This window comes from Lepeophtheirus salmonis, chromosome 7, assembly GCF_016086655.4.
Source record: "Lepeophtheirus salmonis chromosome 7, UVic_Lsal_1.4, whole genome shotgun sequence".
NCBI lineage: Eukaryota > Metazoa > Arthropoda > Copepoda > Siphonostomatoida > Caligidae > Lepeophtheirus > Lepeophtheirus salmonis.
This window is the reverse complement of record NC_052137.2, coordinates 11,250,835-11,275,019: the sequence shown is the minus strand read 5'-3', so window position 1 is coordinate 11,275,019 and position 24,185 is coordinate 11,250,835. Positions and strand designations below refer to the sequence as shown.

The 24,185-nt window shown below is 29.7% G+C and overlaps 1 protein-coding gene across 4 annotated transcripts in view; it reads left to right on the top strand.

Annotated features, from left to right (window-relative positions):
* The window catches only part of LOC121122169 (uncharacterized), a 312,765-nt gene that overhangs the window by 273,260 nt on the left and 15,320 nt on the right, over nucleotides 1-24,185 (top strand). For all 4 annotated transcript variants that reach the window (XM_071890167.1, XM_071890166.1, XM_040717177.2 and 1 more), the window contains one exon: nucleotides 23,342-23,498. In XM_071890167.1, the coding sequence (XP_071746268.1) occupies nucleotides 23,342-23,498 (157 nt within the window). The remainder of the gene's footprint in view (nucleotides 1-23,341; nucleotides 23,499-24,185) is intronic.

The following is a 24,185-nucleotide window of genomic DNA, read 5'->3' as shown; positions in this document are numbered from 1 at the left end:
GGAAAGATCTCCTTTCTCAAATAATTAATCAAGGTGCCTGGAAAGAGGTAAAATAGCTCAATGGAAGTCGTGATCAATTTGATTTGATTTGATCAATTCATTTTTCATTTGTGATGAGTTGTGTATTTAATGATGTGCCGCAGGATAAATTTTGTTGGTCAAGTATTTTCGAGTTTAAAAAAAAAAAAGCAATCTATGAATTACAAGCTATAATCGCCTGAATACTCGCTTTTACACTTTTTGCTCACTAAAACCTGTCAGTCAAAAATTTTATTTTTAAGATAATTATTAAAAGAACTGTCATTTAAGTTTACCCCCCTTAATTTATGTTAACCAAATTAACTTAACAACTAGCTCAAATTATTTGAACCGTAGTCATAAGCGTAATTCAACAGTTTATTTAATCAACACATCAATATTTTACTTAAGTTGATTTAACACCAATATCTTTTTTGGCAGCACTGATGCTTATTAATGAAAAATGATTGTAAAAAATCTATAATTTTAAAACTGCCCACGTTTATTTCTTGAATATTCACTCTCACGCAGGATAAATGGATTTAAAAAATCTTTTTCTATTAAGTAATAATAAAGATTATCATTAGATATATCAATATTATTAACTGGATAGGATTAAGGAAATTTCTTTCTCGTGTGAAGGCGAAATATATGTTTTGGAAAAGATACCCTATCGATTAATAAAATAAATTAGGACTAATATTTCATTATAATATAATCTAAAATTTAGATATTTTAAAAATAATAATGATAGAGTCAATCATTTCATTTAAACTTAAACTATATAACAGATTCAGCTTTTGACTCCTCTGATTCACTATACATGCGAACTCTTAGTCACCGGTCTAATTCAACAATAAATGAATGAAGTTTTTGTGTACCATAAATGGTTTTTGCCAAATCAAACTTTTCTTTTGATAATTTTCTTCGGCGCAAAAATGTATTTTCAGATTTTTATATTGTCCTGTGCATATTTCAATAAGTTATTCAGCTTTGTAATTTGATTTTTATGTGGACATCGTAGGCTCTCTTTCCATTTTTTTTTCTTTTAATATTGCCACCTACACCATCTGAAGGTCCCTTGCCGTTACATGTGGCACAAAAATGCTACTCAGCAGACAATAGAAAGTCATCTTGGTGAATTATGAGGTTTAAAAGACTTTACAGTGTTTATATTGGCCTGCACACCCATCAGAAAATCGGACAATAAAACTGTAATTTTCTGAAAAGTCACCAATAACCACAACTTCTTCCTCCGTAATTTCTTCTTTCTTTTCGTTAAGAAATTGATTTGGGTCTATGCAATAAAATCGTGTTTAGCTAACTTGACTGATTTTTCAAAGAAACGCTCAACAAAATCGTGTATTGGTAGTACTGTAGAAGTTAATTAACATCTATCTGTGGATACCCATTGTTGAAGTTGTACCTCGTCGATGTTGTTGTTTTAAAATTTTGCGAGTAATATATTTTCATGATTATCAGTAAGTTAGCAGGCTTAACAAGTACGAAAGTAGCACGAGGGTATTGCAGGGCTGAATACAATCGATGCAATAACTGAAGGTATGTTTGGTAAGTTGTCATTTTTGCCATTCTCGATCCTATGATCATAAGTTCAATGTTTTGATGAAAAGGACAAACACACACAAAGTGTCTACCACTAGAACCAGCAATAACACATTCCCCGGGTCGAACGGAAGCTAATTTCGAAAATCCATTGCTCAAATTTGGGTTTTGATATTCAAATCTCCGATAAAGCTCTTTTAAATTGTTCAGAATTAATCGTTTTTGTATGTATTTCTTGCAAGAAGGTCCTTCTTGTATTACAACATAATCTTTTTTACCTGGTAAAACTCTACTTAAATCATCAGAACGATAAAATTCGACCAATTTGTTTATTAAGTCAGGCGCAAGTAGCTTGTTCTCCTTTGCATTAGGAGATGACAAAATGTTTCTTTCATTCAGTAATTTCCTGCTTGAACTGCTATTCATTAATTAGAAAAATTGTGCAATAAAATTTTCTGGAAATTGACAATACATTTTATTGTATTGTTGGAATCTAAAATTTTATGTCAAAAATTGTTTCTTTTTGAGGCATTTCTCTTAAAAATTTCTAATAGATGTTTTAATAAAAAAAAAATAGTGAAAAATGAAAAATTATTCAAAAATGACAGAATATTTATATGCAAATGAATCTCCACTTAAATTTCTTCAAATTTTATTTCATATACTTTTCTAATATTCAATTGGAAATTCCTTTTTACATATAAATATGTTTGTACTTCCATAACATGCTTTGAACTATATTTGTTGTTTATACACACAAATAATATGTATTAATAAAAGTAATTTGACAAATCAATTGCATTTTTTATACCTATTTAATTGTAATTATATATTTTCATATGTCAAGCACATTATTTCACAATAACAACTAAAACCCGCTTTTAATCAAATATTATTTCAATAGTAATAATTCATCAGACTTATGTAATTATCCGCGTTTCTTTGATTTGCATTCAACCTCTAAAATACAGTCAAATCTGATTACGATATTATTTTTCTCCATAGAAACAAATATTATACACCATACATGACTTCATTGAAAAGCAACATTAATACAACTTCTCATAAATACATATGAGCAACTTTTATGCTACCATAGAATTAATTTAAAAATATATACGACAAGATAATTTATTAAAATTATTTAATATGTTGGATTAAAATAATTCCTGGATACATATTTATGTATAAATTTCTCTCCTTAACTAAAATTATGGCATTATGTTTACAAAAATGAAATCAACATTATGACTCTAACAATTTGAAGAATATTTGGGAGGAAAGCGTTTTATTAGATTAGCTGCAAGCAGTTATGAGAGACTTCTTTTTAAAAAAGGCGTAAGCTGAGAAGAATTTTCACAGCGCCCTCTACTTGAATAAAATACACCTATATTGAGCTTGGAGATGGCAAACTGAATTGTGAATTTTCTTTTTTGCAGCAGTTGTCATTTTTATTTCATTCCTTTTCAATATATTCAACATAGCATTGATATACACGATACCGGATTGAACATGTATGATTGTTCCTAAAAGACGTAACAATGAAGAATTATAATTCTAAGCTCTTGTTGAAGTCAAAGTAGAATTAAAGAACCACAACGGAGTAATTCTTCCCATCATCTTTGTTTATTTCCATCTGCCCCTCCCTCCTTGGCACAGCTGCTTGTAGCTGATCTAATGAAACGTCGTGACATTTAAGCCGTTCCTCTAAAACATTTTTCAAATTGTCAGGGATACCATGTTGATTTTTGGTTCCCTTCTTTAACATGCCCAAATGCTCCTGATTAGCATAACTGCATCTATTTCCTATCAAATAATATTATAATTCAGCGAAATGTTTTATTTTGCCACTCTTTTTCGCTGAGTTAACAAACAAATATAAGTAAACAACGTTCATATCCCATTACTACTATGTCGATCCTCAATTCTATTCTGAGTTAAAGAAGGACTTGCCCTTATAACTCCCAACAAATCATCCGTGTTACTCTCCGTCATTCATGAACACACGCACAAGTGATTGTTTCATACTTGCAAACTAAAAAATGATAAATACGCGAGTAAGGGCATATTTTTACAATTCAAATTATATAGGTGCTTCTCCATCATGCGTGAAACAGAGAAGGATAACATGAAATAATTACGATTTTTCTTAAAAACACTGATTTTAGCCAATTACAAGTAAAAAGAATACTAGTGAATATAATAATTATAATGTTACTTATGCCATTATGAAATTATTTAAAAGTATATTAAAAGCACTGGAAAAACGTTATCTAAATATTTTTTGATCATAAAAGAACACAAATATTTCTAGACAAAGCAAATACACAAAAAGCCAATTATGTAAATTATGCCAATTATCTTTACATCAAGAAGAGGGGTCAAAACATCAAGAAAGTACCTTTCTGTTTTCTTGTAGTCGAACAAAAGAGAATTTGAAGTGAAAACCTTGGAAGCATCCTAAAAAAATTGCAAATGTACTTGTAAAATTATATTTTGGATAAAAACTAATTTTTGGTTGAAGCCAAGATATTGCCCTTATTCCAATTTGATTGTGTTATACTTTTTTGATCTTTTTTTTTTTTTTTTTCCCGTTCATGAGCCAAAAGATGTAAATTGTAGTAAATAAATAAATGTACCTATATTCTAATTATTGGTTTGTTAATTTATAACTAGTTTGTAGTTTAAATATATTTTATAATGCAAATATATTTCAATTCTTTTCAGTTTTATTCATAAAAGATTTAAGAAATTTTTTAAAAAGTAATGGAGAAACTCGGATTCCGTCAATTGAAGAATTTTATGTATAGATTATATAAGGAAAATAAGTTGAAGAAGTAGATCTGCATAGATTTATTCAATAAGCCTCATACTTGTGTCATACTAAAATGCATAAGCATTTTAAATTAAAATTATATCTCCTAGTCAAGACCTACACCTAAAAATAATCAAACTTTTTTATAAGACGAGTATCAAATTATATAAAACAATCACAAATTTAGTAATTTCAAAGCATAGGCATCAATCTGTTGGTTTTCCTCGATTAAAGCGTTCACACGTCGAAACAATTATCTTTAGACTAGTCATGTGATTTGATATGACTTTTTATCTCCTTTAATTGTACACTAATTTTCATGAGAAAAACACGACATGCACAAAACGAAATCTTTTTCAACACTAAAAAATCTGTCCACAAACATTGGATAAATGAAAGATTTATCTCTTGACAAACATATACAATGAAAAAACAACCAGTACGGAAAGAACCTCATATTGGTAGCAACTTACTCCATGTCTGGATTGATGTTGCAAACGAATGTTTTGATTGTTGTTTTCTAATTTCCAGAAATAACAGATTCCAGAAATTTCCCACATTTTTTTGGAGAGTTTATATTTCTTTATCTTTGCTTTTAAAACTTTGACATTCCCTTTTAACTCTGATCTTTTCTGATCACAAACCTCATTTCAATTTTAAGATCTTCGTTGATATTAAAACTAAGCACTTTGTACCATTTTAAAGCGTTTCTAGAGAAGACAGTTGATTCACACTGAAAAATGAGGTATTTTCCACGAGGTTCTTTAATTTTGATTTGATCCACTATTATTTTTCCACAAATTATTTGGATCAAGTTTTTTTTGTTTAACTTGTATTCTTGTCATTGATGAGTTTTTTGGATCTTATAAGTTTATTTTTGTACGCCTAATTAAGGCCTCGGCTGCCATACAATGCTCTTTCGTGGTAAAATATCTTTCAGACGTTTGTTTCGTTTGAGATCACCAGATATATTTAGCTGCAATAGTTTTGTATAAAATCTTTTTTCTGTGGTGTATCTAGTCGAATCTGACAGTTTGTATTTGACTATTTCAATAGCAAAAATGCTTGTTTATGTTTGAATATCATGCTAGCAATTAATATTATATTCCTTTTATGTGTTGTATATATATATATATCAACAGGGAAGACCTTGAATACTGTAGAATGAATAATTGCACATCACGTTTTTATTTCTACACCCTTGAGTGCCTCAAGCAAGACATCAACGTAGGCACAGACTACTTCCTAAGGAATACAGTCCTATTCCCTAATTATATAGGTTTTTAATTCATCCAAAGTAGGAAGGGGCTTCTCGCAAACAGCCTCTTCCAATATAAACCAGATTTCAAAAATCATTAGACTCCAATTTTGACTGGATGAAGTGTAAAAGTGGATGCTCCAAAAGTTAAGGAAATGAGCATCATACAACTTTTGTATCATATTCTATGTGTAAGAGCGAACACAATCTTGTTCAAAGGTCTAAGTCTTATACCTGAAGTAAAATTGACTCATGGCTTGAGGTTTTTCTCCTCCAGCATGGCGCTCAATATACCAACACTGACTCTGGTTTGTGCATCTAATAGATCCTACAGGGCGAATCACATATTTTTTGACCAAAATCTGATCATTTCGAGTGTTTGAATAGAGCCTCAACAGAAAAAAAACTTTTAGAGATTTTTGGGAGGCGTGCAATAGGAGAAATTACTTGCTTCTGTCTACTCTCTCTTCTCTCGTAAATAAACTTTCTGTACAATTGATCAATAATTTATCACAAAAATAGTAAATGGTATCTCTAAATTATTTGAGTTATATACGTTTAATTTGAAGTTAATTTTTTTCTACAGTATTTAGGGTCTACCCTGTACATATGATATGAATGAAGATTTAAAAAAGTGTCGAAATACAACTTATTCATAGTTGTGAGGGTATTTTTATAAATGTTTATAGATCTTCATTATTAAATTTATTTACCTGATGTATTATCTGTACAAAAAAATTATTCTATTTATGGAATCCGAATTACCATATTAATTTATTCCATTTTTCTTTATCCTTGTATGAATCGAATTAATAAGTAAATTTAATTTTATTATAAAATAGATTTCAATCCCGAATTGGTCATTGTAACCCTTTTCAAAACATTTGCTGATTTGAAATATGTTTACCATCAAAATTAACAAAAATTGTGTAATAATATTTTATCCACTCAGAGATGTACTATATAAATAGTTACCTAAGTTCTTGTTTATGGACTTTTTTGATTCAGAAATCATATGAAGGTGACATAATAATATTTATTAATCAATTGATTACCTATTTATATTTATATAGTTCATTGTATTATTTATAATATAATACAATAAAACGAAATTAAAAAAGCTATGTATATAAATCAATATTACTACTGAACTAGACCTTGTAGGATCAAATATATATATTTTTGAAATAATTTTTTTTATACCCTGCACGTAAAAAATCCTTACATTTGTAGCTTTTATAGATCTTAAATTACATATTCTCATAATTAAATTATCTTTTATGAAATTATATACCTACATAAAGGATATAAACTTAGATAATAAGTATATTTTGATGAAAATTATTGATAAGTTCCTTACTGAGAAGTAAACTCAAACTTAACGGGTTGTTGAAATTTGGACATTTGTAAATGATAAAAATAAATAAAAACACATAAGCTGACAAGCTAAAAGACACTAGCTACAAAAAAAACACAATCAATCAAAAAATGGCCTCCCAAAGAGACATAAGAATCGATATTGCTGCTCTACATTGTGCAGAACACAGGCCAACAGAGATTCGAAACTTGACTAAAGTAACTAGACAGACTATTTGCAACAACAAGAAGTTGATATATGGTATCGAAAGGAAGCCTGGAAGTGGTGTCTGAACAAAAAAATCCAGATGATATGAAAGAGGCTACTCAGAACAACTCAAAGAAATCCGTGCGTGCTCATACAAAAAAAAATCAACGTTTCTGTAGGTACAAACAGTAATATCGTCAGGACCGGCTCTAATATTGTCAAGCACTTCTCAATGAATTGAAAAGTCCAAAGGCTGGTCGTATTATTACTTTATAACCACATGTCGAGGCTAGGGCCTTCCAGACAAGAGTACCGAAACTTGAAGTTATCTAGGCTTCCACTGGGGAGCATTGAAAATCCATGAGCTACAATTACGTTATCACTACGTGTCAGAGCTTCTGACATATTAATGGAATCTAAATTAAATATTAAAAAAGGCAACACGTGTCCCAATATCCATACAAAGTTTAGTTTGGTAGTTTTCCAAGATTCCAAAATTTAATTTTTATAAAATTTCAGATTCAAAATGCACAAAACACATAACAAATGCATCTAAGCAAGTGTCTAGTTTTCAATTACATACTTGGTATAAAAAGGTAAAAATACTTTTAAAAATTAAATATAAATTTCTGAACAACCAGATTTGATACAAAAACGCTTGTTACAAATTCAAAATAAAAACATAAAAGTTAAAATGTTGTTTACTTGGACAAATAGTTTACTTATGAAAAATACTTAAAATCAGAGTTAGTCAATAATTAAGTTCGCCAATCCAACAAAAAAGTTTCTTCTACATTATAAACCTATAAATCTGTTTCATTTTCTGTATTCACAGAGAATAAAGCCAAATTTCTTAATGTTTAAAGATGAAGAAAAAATTATGAACAACAAAGAAAAAAATAATTATACTTTTCTTAATGCACATGTGAGTAGAAAATACATTTTTAAGATGGTTTAGAGTCAAAAAATAACATTCCAAAAATTTGGGAAAAGATGGTTTAGAGGAAAAAAAGTTGGAAAGTTGCAGGAAACTCCTAATGTTTTTAAGAGACTATTGATCCAATTTTAAAAAATCTTGGAAAGACAATTTTTATGTTATCAGTTGTGAACCGCCAAAAACGAGCTATGGATTGCATAATCAACTGCTGAACTTCAAGATACCTTCTGGACAAAATATTTAGTACAGGTGATGGTCCTGAGTGTTCTAGCTCAGATGGGAAGAAAAATTCTTTAAAATTTCTTTAAACCATGAGAAAAAAATTGGGACTTACTACATGGTGCTGACTGCTGAGGTATACCATTCTTCCATGGATCGAGTCTAACTACACCAAAGAAAGCCATCTATGACAGCAGGATGATGCTTTCTCACATACAGAAGCAAAAAATCAAAATTATAATTATGGGGGAAAATCTCACGCTTCTGGCCCAAGGATACTGACCACCTTCATCACTAGACCTCAGCACTTGAATTATTTATTGTAAGGTATGCTCGAGGGAAAGACTAATGTCAGACCAATTCTGAATTAGGAATTATGTAAGTTTTAGGACCAGAATCAAGGGTGTCATCAAGGCTATAGAATAATTTTAGCAAAAAGTATCAATCTAGCACTTCAAGGATAAAACAGGTTAATTAAAGTTATTGTGTACTTTTCCACTGCCCGCTTCATCATTATCAAAAGATGATGTAAATCATAGATTTAAATTCAAGATTCAAAAATAATAAAAAAACGCATGAAGGCCTTGAATCATGGTTTGATTTCTATCTATTATGAAGATGGTATACGTGTATAAAGGAAATAAAGATATGTGTATATATATATGCAGTACAAAAATGTATATCCTATATCTAGATAACAAGATACTATCAGCTCATATCCATTAGTCTAAGAAATAAAACACAATAACAAAACAAAAACAATGGCTCATTCGAGCGTTATAGCAAAGGAAACGCAAAAAATACACATCCCATTTTCTCGTTCATTTTTTTTTCTAAATTAATGATTCCAGTAAATTCCATAGAGACATATTCTCTTTTTCAACTTGCCTTTTGTCCTGTAAATATTAAAGGACAGGAGTGGCAATTATTTCAGAATAAAGATAAAAAATCCCTATTTTTGAAGCTATGTTAATCAAAATTATAGTTGTAGTAAAAAAAATCCCATTATTTTTACATATAGTAATTCCTTCAGTAATGTGTATATCGCGTTGTATAAGTGCAATCGGTTTACGCTGAATAGCCTTAGAAAGATAAGATTTAGGACTAAAAACTGCATGTTTAGTTTTGTGATTTTATGACTCAATATTGTTAGAGCGCACGTCAAAGATGGACATCATCAAAGAAAAATACGCCAAATTTCACAGTTTTTCTTCGAATAAGGCGAAAATGTAAGCCAGGCGGCGGCTGAAAATATGACTAGTGTTTATGGTCCTGATATTCGAACAGATAATTACGTGCAGTTTTAATTTTGTTGGATCCGCAGCTTAAGCAAATCATATTGACTTTGAACTTTACGTCGGTTTCTACCATGTCTGCTTGATTATCAGTCAGTTGACTTGGTCTACTCCATTGATTTTCTGCAAATTCTTCTGTTTAACTTAGGCATCAAGTTGATATTTATACAATAATTTTGTTTGTTCATTTTTAAGACAAAAAGATAAAGTTTCCAAAAAAAAAAAATTGGAAAATTTTATGTTTATTAAAAATTATTTCTTCAGGATGCGGAACTTTCAGTTGATAGTACAATTGGTAACATTAATGATAAATTTCTTTTTGAAAGGATGGTCCAAAGACCTTTCTTACACTTAAACTTGTATACGGCTCCATTTTGAAGTACTAAGATTTTATGAATTAAATTCTTATTCGAACTTCCATTTAATTATAAATCTTGCTTTTTCAATTTTATGAAAACTGAAAATGTGAATAAAGGCACTAAATACCGTAAATCAAGGAAGGTACAAACTTATGTATGCCCTCTTGTAAGTGATTTCTCTAGAAGCACGAAGAAAAGGACAATAGGTATAATGTATTAAACATTCTTTGCTCGGACATTAATTTAACATTATTAAAAAAACACTTAATATTCAGAGTGCAATTTATTTCATACTTTACTCATTTCCCATTATATTCATTTATAATTCAACAATATTTTTTATGTAACTAATCATATTTTGATGGCATCCAAGAAATGAATGAAACACATTTTTTTCTTCTCCCTCCCTTTAACTTTTAATTTATTCAAATCCTCATGACTTGATTTACGAGGATTTGAATTAGGTCTAGTAGAGCTTGAATATTTTACATATTTATTTACTATGTACACGCACACACAAAATATTGAGCAATTTTACTGCCGGAAACGATGCATAAATTTGAAATATATATATATGGCTTCATGGTTTAAATCAATACATAATCGAAGAACACTCAAAGAAAGTTACAGGAAGTAAGTTGATGGAGAAAGTAATAAACAGAATCCTTTTTTTGATCATAAAATAGATATAAATATATTTGAGAAGTCTTTAATAGGGGCATGATAGTATCCTTATGTGTATGGAGTAAGGGTATCCTTATGAATGGTCATTTATGATCATGCTATTGATGTACTTCATTAATATGTAAATACTCAATAATGATATCAAGCAAATATATAATTTTCTTGACAGCTATGAATAGGGCTGATGTTACTGTAGCGTGCTCTTGAGCAAACATACTTGGTACCTTTAATTTTTATTTCTAAATTTAAACTTAATTTCGATGTTTATTTGTAGAAATGAAATTTCAAATCTTACTTTTAAGGAAACATTTTCTAATCCTCGTTTTCTTGTGGTTTTTTTTTTTTTTTTTTTTTTGGAAACTAAAATGCAGTACCAACATTTATGATTATTTATTATATTTTATAGAAAACATAATATTTTAATGATCTTTTCAATAAAATATCTTTTTACCTTTTCTAGTAAGTAAAAAAATTAATTATTACAATTAAAAAATGTTAATATATCATGTGTAAGGCCCCTTAAATTAACCTTGGCTATGAAAACCTGTGTGGCTTTCTAAAAAATAAAAGCCAAGAATAAAACCATAATTTACGAACGTGCAAGCATATAACAACATCAAAAATAATTCGGAAAGTAATTTAATTTCTTTGGTAAAAATAAACCTTTTGTTAATATATTATGCTTTCCCACCTTTTCAAACTGTTTTTTTTTAATACAATGGATGAAAAAAAACATTGTATGAAGGAACATATGCTTTTTGCACACATATATTTTGATATAATGTAAGTAATATAAATATTTTACATATGTATTTTTTTGGCGAAAAGGCTTTTGATAATATTTTACATATTTCGATATATTGTACATATAAATTGGTATTTGTATTTGACATGTACAAGTTGCAAACAAAAAATTAGATAAATAATTTCTAATGGAACTTGAATGAACTTCCACGGTTTTTACCAAGAATGCTTAATTATTTGTCAGAGACACGTACTATTTACTTGGTCTATTCGATGGATTTTCTTTAAACTCTAATGTTTTACGTTGAGAACAGAACATTTACCATCCCCTTGGACAACTACCCCCGAGTGAAAACACCCTCCTTGTACTTTTACCCCTTAGCATTTCATTTCCCAACCCAACTACCCCCTTCCAACTCTTTAACCCCTATCCTTTTTTATCATTATTATTGAAAAATGCGTCTTGTAAACGATAGATAGTCAAAGTCATAAATGAACGTTATGGTAGTTATGAGTGGTTGTTTAGTTATAATTTAAAAGTAATTAATATTTAGGAAAAGCAAAAGTGATCAATAAATACTTTCATGTAAGTCAAAAACCTTCACCTTTTGGTTTGAGAGACCCCTTAAAATTAATTTATTTAAATACATATGAATACTTTCAATTTATTATAAAATAAGTAAATTTAAGATTATGTAATATAAATTTTTTTAGAGTAAAAAGATATATTTGTATTTAAATAGGTGTTTCTCTCGGAGGTATTATGAGTTAATGAAGGATGAGATTTTACTAAATTTCATGCCATAAATTGTTTATTTAGAAAAACTTTTGTTTACTACATGAAATAGAAATTATATTTTTTTTTCTTAAAAAAGTAATTTAGGTTTTGCCGGTCATTTTTTTTATCCCTAGCTAATTACAGCTTTAACCCTACACCAAAAACTAAAAAGGCTAGTAACCATATACCTTATTTTTCTAATAAGATTATCAGAACCACTTATTCTTCTTGCATAATTGAATAATACTTACCCCCCCCACCGACAAAAAACACACACACAACTAGAATGGGCAATTGGTAGAGTGCAGACCTTAGCATCTAGTCATTTTTCTAAAATGAAATATCCTTTCTTCCCTTCCTTAAAGTCGAAAATGTTTGGAGCTGAATTCAATGAAATTTAATATAAATTGCAATCATACTTTTATATATTATTTGCCAAAAAGAAATAATTTCAGTTCTGTAACTCAATTTGTTCAAAAATGATGGTCGAAAATGCGTTTTTGACCTTTTGTGTCACTTTGAGTTGTAATCTTCCACTTTGACTTTTTGCTACATAAAGTATCTTTATTACTCCTACATAATGATACCAATTTGAGCTCTGTTCCTCAATACTTTATAAAGTAATAGTCGATTATGTATTTTTAGTATTTTGTGCTACCTTTGCCTCTCATAATTTAATGGTATCTTACTGTGTCCATATATTATCTTCGTATCAAGTTATATCAAAATTAATTTATAAATTTTGCCATAATCTTAGTGACCAACAGATAAACAAACAAAAAGAGGCAAAACATAATAAAAAAATGAACTAACCCACAACTTGACCCATTTAGTATTAAAACTATTAAAAACAGTATAAAAGGCCTAGTCACCAGACTAATTACTAAACTTGTTCTAATTCATAAAAAACAATATTTATTTTCAATAAATCTCTTCAAACGAAGTTTAATTTAAAGGAAAATATTTGTTATTGGGGAATTTTTTGTTCTAACAGGAATAATGTTGATATTTCATAGCTTTTAAAAGATTATTTTAAAAATAATTAGTATTTGAGTTTGCATCAAAGCAATTTAACTCAATTTACTCGTTACCCTTTCCACAAAGTAAATGAGTCTCCTCGAATGTTAATAAGGTATTTTTGCAAGAGATTTTATTGCTTTAGGGCTATTCCATTTATTTATAAACAGAAGAAGAGTTTTGATTTTTACTTTTTTGTTTATCTAAGTAAAAAAAACGTACTCCCTTTTTTTGGGCAGATATCGTAAGGTTGTGAACAAAGAGGGAGAAGGCTTCATTTTGTTTATATACTATTATCCTTCTTTCAGACATGTAAATACTGAATTTTCATAAAAAAAATTAATAGCAAATTTTATTTAACTAAATTTGTTAGTTTTCGTAAAAAGCTGTTATATGTAATAAATAGATGATAATAAAACCAAATCTATTTTTCTCTAAGAAAAAATTATAATTTTAAAACTTTCAGGTTATGGAGCAACCTATAAATATTAATAAAAGTGATTCAAACTTTGTCAATTATTTGTTTTCATCAAAAAGGTACACTTTTTTAATCTCAATATCTTTACTTTTAACAAAAAATTAAATACAGGGTTGATATTATCAAGTGGTACACATTTATTATACATAACATTTGTGCAAAATTACGAAGGAGGACAACATGACATTTTTGAGGCAATTATTTGGTCTGAGGGCTCATGTATTGAATAAAAGTTGTGACGATAACTATTTAAGATAATTTTGTAAAATAAATGTCCTCATAAAACTTCTTGTTTAAATTTTACTCTTGAAAAATTTAACATAATAAAATGGCTAATACTATATAAGATCAACCTTGTAATTGACAATACATTCTATACATATATTGTATACATCTTGCAACATCTATAAAAATATTGTACAAGTTACAATTTGTGGATCTCATAATGTCTTATTCTATAAATAAAAGATTGGTTTATTTTAATTATCAACTATTTGATGTAATGATTTTCTAAATGTTAATCGGGATATAGGACGATTTATTTATAAAACTAATTTGATAATCAATCAGCACTTGAATGAAAAAAAATGTGATTATTATTTCTTGAAAAATGAAACTTAAGAGCTAAAATTAACAAAATTGAATATGCATTTTAATGCTATTCTCAATTAATCTAATTATTTTTTAGTAAGCATATTATATAATAATAACGGATTTTTATGCAGAGGAATCCTTCCCTCTCTTAAACTTTTAAAGAATGTAGAACTAATGAGATATTAGTTAGTATTAGTCAATTTCTCAAAAATGTCTGTATTTATCTCCGTCAGCACTCTACAATTAGTAAAAGAAAGAGCATGTTTTTTCCTTGCCTTTGCAAATTGGCTTAAAATTTTCAGCTCCCTTAAGGTCAAAATGATAAGTCTTGAAGGCAATTTATGGACTATTTTGTAGGCTTAATTTAAATATTTATCATAATTAGCCAATAGTAATTGCAATATATGTTTCATAATGGTAACGTTAGGGCAGTGTATTGTAATAATGAATCAACTTCGACTAAAAAGTATACAGGCTTATAGCTTGCCCATAAAAATGTTGCATTTTCCAAACAACATAGATGAAGGATTTTCATTCGTTTTACCTGAAAAATTTCCTGAAGATGCCCTGCATAATTTATTTAGCTTTATTGGGTACAAGAGCTCAACTCTAACATAGTTCAAGATTCAATATATTCTTAGAATCTTTAAGTCAATTCATGAAGAAAAAGTATGTCAGTGTAATGATGGCAAATATCCAACAAAATCTCTTCTTCAAGAACTAACTCTCTAGCTACAAGAAGATACTGTGTTGTCTGAACAACAAACTAATATTTTATATTATAATGCTGGCTATATTTTAAACCAAATGAAGACACTGTTTTGTGTGTGTGTTTTGTTTTTTGGGAAAATAGTGGTATTGGCACATATTAGAAACTCCTCGATCTTAAAGATTATACCAGCCAATCTTCATGGTGTTGTATCAAGGAAGTCTTAAAAATATAATCATTACACCCGAGAAGCGATTACAAAGCGAATAGTGCATATTTTCTTCAAGAACTAACTCCTCAACAGCAAGAATATACTGTATTGTCTTAAAAACAAACTGGTATTTTATAAGTATTATTGCTGGCCTTATTTTTAGCCGAATTAAGATACATGATATCAGGGCCATATTCAAAGCTCCTTGATATGAAATTTTATACTGGACAATCTTTATGCCGTTGTTTCAAAAAGTATTGGATATTTTAGAGCCGAGAAGAAATTTTGCATTGTTATTAAAACTCAAAAATATAATGATTCAAGGAATATAACCAAAATCCTACAAGATCTAATTTAAACGGAAACAAAAAATATATATCCACCCGATTGTCATAATTTTAAGACCAAAATTATTCGTTCGTGTGAAGATACACGCAAACTTTTCTCGAACGAGACGAACAGAGAAGGATGAAATGAGGAACCATTTTTGGGCAATAAAGGTGCAACTATGCATGAAATTGTGCAACAAATGTAGTAATTATGGTCCATAATTAACTATTATTAATTATTTAAATAATAATATTATTTAAGTTGATACTGTAAAATTCACTTAAGTACTTAACATTAAAAAAGTAAATTTAGTTCTTTCTGAACTTTATTTTTATCAAATAATTTTGTTTTAAATTAAATGTTTAATTGAATTATTTAATAAAGATAATAAAACAACTATTTTATAAAAAATAATGATTTTAAATCATGAATCATGAGAGAATAACAACTATATTTATATATCAGTCGATGTAATAGTCGTAGAGTCTGAATTATGAACTTATTTATTTTCCATATATTTTTGGTGTCACTGTCGATGTTTTGTCTCCCCAGTCTTTCCCTTGATTCTTGAGTTATTTCCAGTTACTGCTGCCTTTCTTACCTTCAAAAATTATTATTGGAGCTTATATAGACATAGGCAGAGCTTTAATTGAGCCCAATTATTACGAATCCGACTCCTCATGCTCCAGGACGATAACAAACTTTAGTCCGAGTGGAGACTCTAATACTCCAACTCTAAGTCGATAAAATATTATGTGCAAATATGTATTTATATAATAAATTATTAATTTTGATTGCCAACGAATTAGAATGGATACTAATGTTGAATTTTTTTTGTTCATGTTATACGAATTATCATTTGTGATTGATTATATTGTTCCGCATTCAGATGCCCTCAATTTTGAAAAAACTTGAATATGATTATTTTTTACATATTTAACTATATATTTACGAGTAGAAACTAGGAAAGCTTTTATTCTCCGTCACTGTAGTTATATTCTATAAAGTGTATACCGGGATTCAACAGTGCTGTATAATTTTGTATATATTTAAAATTCCAAATAATTTTGTAAATATAACTTAAAACTTAATCAATCTTGAATATGACCACGGTAGGCAGGAATAAACGCTTCCAGGCGATGATGAAATTTTCTGCAGGTGCTTTTGATGTAGGCATCTGACATGGTATCCTACAACTCATCGACAGAGTTTTAAAGGCCTTTTTTGGGTGTCAGATAATGTAGACTTGAAACTCTACTTGCCTTCAGATACTTTAATACATGGGATTCAGATATTCTGATTGAGGAGGCTCAGAGTTTTTGTCCTCAAATTTGACCACATCCTCAGTAGTATTTTCTTGGACGAATAATCCAGGGGGCCATTCCAAGTTCCTCACCCTTATCCAGGCGTTCCTTGACACGGTAGACAGCTGCCTTTGAACAATAACTGCTTTAGTGTATATTCCGGCGCAAGAAAAGTAGTTTTGCTTTATTTTTTTTGCAACAAGATAATAAACTGTAGTCTTTTTAATTCAACGTTCACAAAAAGAAAAGACTTCAGCTCTCTGTTGAAGAGAAAAAGAATCAAATTCTCAGAGTATCATCTCAATAAAGACATATACTATTTAAGCCATTATTTATTTCTAACTAAGAATTGTTTAAAAACTTGCGATATTTTTTGGAAGTTGGCAATCTGAAGAGTGTTTTTTTTTTATTATTTTCTAAAGTATTTGTCATTATCATTTATTTTGTGACGCTATGTCATTTAAATATATAGTAACTAAGTTTGAGTATGCTCATTAAAGACAGAGAGTAGTGTTATGGTGATCCTTATTTGTGAATGTCATGTACTGTTCAGTTCGGTCCTTGATAACGTCATTTGAAATTTATTTCATATTTTTTTAATAATTTCTAGTACTGACAGTCCGAAGGACGGGCCCCAAGAACTGATGCACCCGTTTGAACCTAATAAATAAGGCTGGCAAACACTAACTTTGAGTATATGTAGTGAATTTATAAGTATAAGTTCTTGCTGTACTCAGAGTAGAATTGAGGATCAACATCGGAGTCATTCCTGCATTTCTCCTTGTTAGATATTGAGTACGATGTGTGTGTAATCCATTCTTCTCCAGCCTGTTTGCAGCTAATATCATAAAAAGTGAGTACAGCAATACTACTCTTCTCCCAAACATTTTTCAAATTATCGGGATCGCCACATTATCTTTCGTTTTCTAATTTGTAAGATACTGCAGCTCATATTTTCTGCAACGCTAACTAAAAAAAATCAAAAAAAAATATTTTGCTGTAGCTCAGTAAACAGTCAGAAGAAATTACTCGGATGAATTCAATGTATGTAAGTTCGATCATAGGAGCTCCTGGAGAAAGAAATTTATACTGTGTCTATAAATGGACTTTAAATACCATTCCTATGTTCATTCAGATGCAGTAATATTAATACTATATACGGCGTTACGTCGCTCAAACGAAAATGGAAAACTTAAGATATAAGAAGCAGTTGGTATGCTTGACTTATTTGACTAACTCCCAGATGATTTTAGAGCTTTTCTAGAGTCTTATTTTGTATAAAAGGTTGTGTGATATAATAAAAGTAAGAATGTCTATAATGTTGACTTATCCTCACTCGCTACAACTCCATTTGACCAATTAAAGGACACATTTTTAAGATCAATTAAACGCATATGAAGTGCAGATTCATGTCTTTTTGTTTTTGTATTTCTTGAGATACAAATCTGTAGAAGGTGACATATTTGATAGACCTATATACTATGCCAATGGTACAAAGGTATGAACTGCACAAATGTTTATTTTGCTTTTCTTTTCTTGATACTATTTAACTTGGATCATTATAAATTTAAAAAAACTTTTATTTTTATTTTTTGCATCCCCACACACTCTTTAATTTCATCACATACTATGTATTTTGCAACACAAACAGTGTAGAAAGCCGTTCATTTGCATATATAGATACAGATTTGCATACATGTGGTTATCAACTCTGCCTCAAATACATTGTTTCCCATTTCTATCCCAGTTTATAACATTAAAAAAAATATACAAAACAATTATTCAGCATAATGGATATAGTAGAAGTCAATGCATGCATTTAAATGTTTAAGAATACTGTTGAAAATCCTTCATATTTCTATTTTTCTTCTTGCCCTTAGTATATTATGTAAGTATGTACCATATACAGAAATGTCCAGTTGACAATAAAATATTAATTTATTATAGGGTCCATCCCAATTTTTTTAAGTCGCAGAAGAGGGAGTGCACCATTGAGGAAAGGAATTGAATAACTATGACGAAACTATTTATCTTTTAAATTTCTAAAATAAAAAATACTTAGTGTATTTATTCAACTCATATGCTTTTTGTTTTTGGGGTTTGTATGCATGTGAATATAAGTTGATTTATTTAAAAATAAATAATGAAATGAATTATGATAGAACTTTTTTTCGACTTTGGAATCTTACCTTTCAAAAGAAAGGAAAATAACTGCTTATAAACATATGGTACTTAATATGTGGAACGAGATTAGAAACACAATGCACTCTTATCTGAGAGCTCATCCTTCCATATTGAAATACCTAATAAAAGAGTGAAATACAGACCTGATATTATAATCTATGTCCATTCAAACTATACCTGACGAACTGTTGTTATTTAATCATCTCTATTATGCAAATTTTGAGAGATTAAGAGTCATTTTTTTAAATATCCCAATGAACAAACTTTAGAACACATAATTAGCTGTCCATTGCTAAGAAAAACATTGTCCTACTCGCCACCATGATCGCACAGCACGAGAAGAGGATGGGCATTGCAGTGTTTTTCCGCGCGGGATTGTCCCAGAAGGTCATCGGGGAGCAGACTGGGGCCTAAAGGAAGACGATTTATAAAGTCTTCATGCGGTTGAAGATCGGGAAGACCTCATACACTCTTCAGAAGCAGGCAGGAAACCCTACGTGTCCATCAATCGCCTGAAGTTAGCAATCAAGAAAAAGCTGAATTCCTCATTTGCTGACATGACCAGGAATATGAACATGCCCACATCAGTTGTTCCCAGAGTTTTAAATAAGGAAAGAGAAAAGTCTCTGCGGCGTATTCCACGGTCTCTATTAATAGAAGAGCATAGAAAAGTCCGTGTGGAGCGTGCAAAAAAGATCCTGACCCCCCTCAAAGGAACCTGTGGATTCATTGTGATTTTTTTTGATGAGAAGATCTTTAATGTTCACCCTGTCTTCAACAGGCAGAATGAATGAGTAGCGACATTTGGGGATGTTGGTAGCAGAGGAGAACCGATATGTCTCCACCTCCAAACTCCTTGCTTCAGTGATGATGTTAGGCCTGTTTGCATCCAACAGGAATGCCACGAATCCTAAATGGTTCCCTTTAGGAGACAGGCTGAAGGATGATGAGTACGTCAAAATTATTTACACCGAAGTTCTCCTATAGATCAAATCCATCGTTGGCAATTCTCCCTGGGTGTTCCAACATAATGAAGCACCTGCCCACACTGCAAAGAAAACTTACGAGTCGCTCCAGGCCAACAATACTTCTGGGCAAAGGACTTCTTGCCGCCGCTGAGGCCAGGCTTCAACACCCTAGACTATTCCATCTAGGCGTATGTGGAGTCCAAGGCCTGCAGGAGACACCACAACAACAGCCACACCCTGAAGACTTACATCAACAAGGACTGGGCCTTCATGAGCACTGAGTACATCCAGAGGGTCTGCAGCAGCTTAAGCTTCCTCCTGGATCCACCATCAATTCTGAGGACGGATATATTGACTAAAACATTATTTTTGTGCTTAAATTAATAGGTAATAAACTTGTTTCCTAATTCACCCAGGATCCTGCCATGGACTTCAATACTTTGTGTATTAAAATTGGTAAATAATAACGGTTGGCCCGGTATATTGATTATGATAATTAATTTGATTTACCTGTGTATGTTTTATCAGGTTTTGCTCTTTGAATTGTTTTATCATGGCATGCATGTTAACAAAGTTCAATATGCATGTTAGTCAATAACTAATATATTAACTTTGACCCAGGTCGGAAATATAAATAATATTTTCAACAACCTTGTTCCAGAGATTTCCCCATATGTTAAAGTCTTCATTAAATACCATTTGTCTTAGACTCTTTATGACCAACTACCAATTTTTTTGGACCTTCTTCAGAGACTCAAAACAGTGGGAAGTCCATTTTATTTTTACTTCAGGGAAGAAAAAAAGTCAGTTTGAGCCAAGTCCGGACCATAGTTTGTATACCTTTGCATGTACATATAATTCTTTCATTTGAGAGTGTTGAGGAAAGAACTATTGATACCTATCTTGCACATTGTTTTAGAGACCAAGGTATTCCTAGAAGTAATTTAAAGTAGTTATTTCATTTATATTAAGAAAATATGAGACGTCATACAAAATTTTTGTTAGTGATAGTCATTAATGATAGTCTTGATCTGAGAAGTTTTACTTGGTCTCAGATGCGAAGCAGCAAAAAAATACAATTTTAAAAAACCGGTAGAGGTTGCTTTTGATAAAACTTTTTGATAGCCTATAAGGGCAGTTTAATCAAGAAATTTCAGCATTGTTAAGAATTAAAAACTTTTATATTTGGCTTTGAGATATCAATATTTTTTTAATTTCATATTAGTCTAACTCATAGCTCGAAATATGAAGTTATACAAATAGTAAACTTTGTTGCCATCTTATTTTATGTATACTCAATTGAACATTTCCATAATTTTTTGAAATAACTTCCGAGTTAATATGTGCTACATCAGTACAAAAGTAGACTAGAATATATTAAGTCAAAATTCAGTCCGGATTATATTTGTATTCTTTGACAAATAATCGTCAATTTCGAACAATAAAACAATGAACAATAAAGTCCTTGGGAAGCACCTCAAACTACACTTAAAGTAGAAAAAGATCTACATCACAATGAAATAATTATAAATCGATATATTATATTAGAAAGGCTATATCGGGCTCAAATGAAGTTTTGAACTAAAGAACGCATACGCATACCAGTAATTTGAATAAATCTATCAAATATGTTTACATATACACTAATACCAAAGTTCATTGGGTATTTCTGTATTTCTTGATTTTTGTGCTTAATTATTTTTGTGTTAGCTCACCACATATGTATATAATCTTAACATTTTCTAATAATCGGTTGGTACTTTTGGAATATAAATATAACTTCAAAAAGATCTATTGTCGATTTATCACGTTGGGCTGAATAACTTTGCGTTTTCTTTTGTATTGGTGCAGGCGGTTGCCTTTTTTTAAAGACTTTGCATACCAGTATTCAGCTAAAAGAGTTTTCATTTTATATTATATAAGGACTTCCTCCTGATAAACTCCCCGATGTGGGAGGTGTTTGAATTAAAGGATTATTAATCGAAATAAGATATTAGTTTGTATCTAAATGGAAATCAAACAGTAGTTATATTAATATCAAATCAATCATGAAAAAAAAGAAGTGAAAAAATTACAAAACATACTAACAATAGTCGATAATTGTTGGGGTCACTTACCAAACTATCGAAAAAATCATTGTGATAATAAAAAATTGTATTTAACTCTATGTGATTGTAACCTATATTGTTTATGTCATTCAATAAAATGGAAATAATCTAACATGTTTAATCCTAATTGGGCCAATATAAGATATTGTCCAATCCTCACCAAAATATAAAAAGTCCTTCTACACATTAAGTCTCAAAACCAGAAGGTTTGATAAATCAAAAATGAGAAACAACATCAAATACGTGGAAATTCTCAAAAACGGTCAAATTCGATCGAAACGAAAAGTTGATATTATTGTATACAAACATGGATTGATGTAAAATACAAAAAATAGAACTCGACTAAAATTGAAATTTTGACTATAAAATACATATATATGTTTTGACAAGTTGTGATGTCTGTACAAGTACAACTTAAGTAACCAAATTGTACAAGTTGGAATTTATTCGTCTTAAAATTTATTATTTAATAAAACATTGGTCATCCTAATAAGCAACAATTAATTGATATTATCATTTCATTTTGATCTATTAAAATCACATGATCATTCATGATCACATGATATAATTCAGTAGTTTGTATTAAAATAGTCAAAAATTAGATAGTTAATATGTCAATCATACTTGAAATATTTTACTATTGAATCATACTTATACCAAATAAATCCTTCATTGAAAATTAGTCATCTAATTTTTTGTTTACAACTTGTATAAAATCTGAATTTCTACACAAATATGTATATTTAAATAAATTTGATGGCAATTAATTTAATTTTGTTATTTTTCTAATATGCTAGACTCTATGTAATTACAATATTCCTACTATTAAATCTGAACGATTCTTTAATAACTTTCATGCCTTTCTAAAAAAATTACTTAATTTTTTTTTTAAACTCAAAGAATTTATAAGTATATCGGCTCTGTTTTAAAAACGGAAGGTTATGCTATGCATTGTAAAAATTCATATTAATTTTTAAACTATCTATAAATTTTGATGTTTTTTTAGAATATAATCTTTTTTTATTTTCATTTATTAAATAAGATCTCCACGTTGAAAGACCATAAATATTCAACTTATATTTTATTTTTCGGTTGGATGCAATATCAAATAAAAATATATTAAAAAGGATTACTATTTTTTGCAAATCTAAGCAAAATCATTTAATTCAATTTTTCATCCTTTTTTCCCCTTCATCTTTTATAGAGCGGAATATCCCCTTGTTCAAGTGGTCGAAATCGAAAGTCACTACTTGGTTCTTGTATGGCCAGAACAACAAGTGAAGAGGATTTGCAGAAAAAGTACGAAGACAATCTACCTCCACCTTTATCTCCAGGAGCGAGAAGTACAAATACATGGAACGGTAGGTTAACTCAATCATCGACTATTTAGATATGTAATATCATAGACATATATGTTATTACACTCTGATTGGTTAAAAAAAACCAAAAATGAGATTATAATCTACACCAGTGGTTCTCATACATTTCTTAATATATATCTCCTGAGAAAAATTAAAAAGATCTTTGTACCAACAATCAATATGACTAAACTGAATATACAATCATGGAAACTTATCTTATTTACGAAATTCCTCACGTACCATGAGAGGAAGTTTGTGTACTATAGTATGAGAACCATAGTATACACCACAATGGTATCCTATAACTAGAGTTGAGTAGTTTGTAATAAACAAAAAGATTGCGGGGAGAAGGCAAGAGCGAGGCATATGGTGCACTTGAATTATGACCCTTGTTAATATCAGGTGCATGTTATATGATTTTTGGCAAAAATGAATTACTGCCATAGGGGTGAGAACCTTTTTCATTTAAAATAGCATTAGTTTAAGGAAAATAATGTAATTTTATTTAAATTCATATTTACTTATTTTATTTAAATTCATATGCTTGATATGAAATGCCCCGTCTATATTATGTAGGAAATACAACTACAAGATATGAAACCTCTTAATAGTTTGTAAGCCTCTTTTGAGATTAGATCAATGCGGGCCTGATACCAAAAGGAATTTGACAAAGTAAGTTTCCTAAAA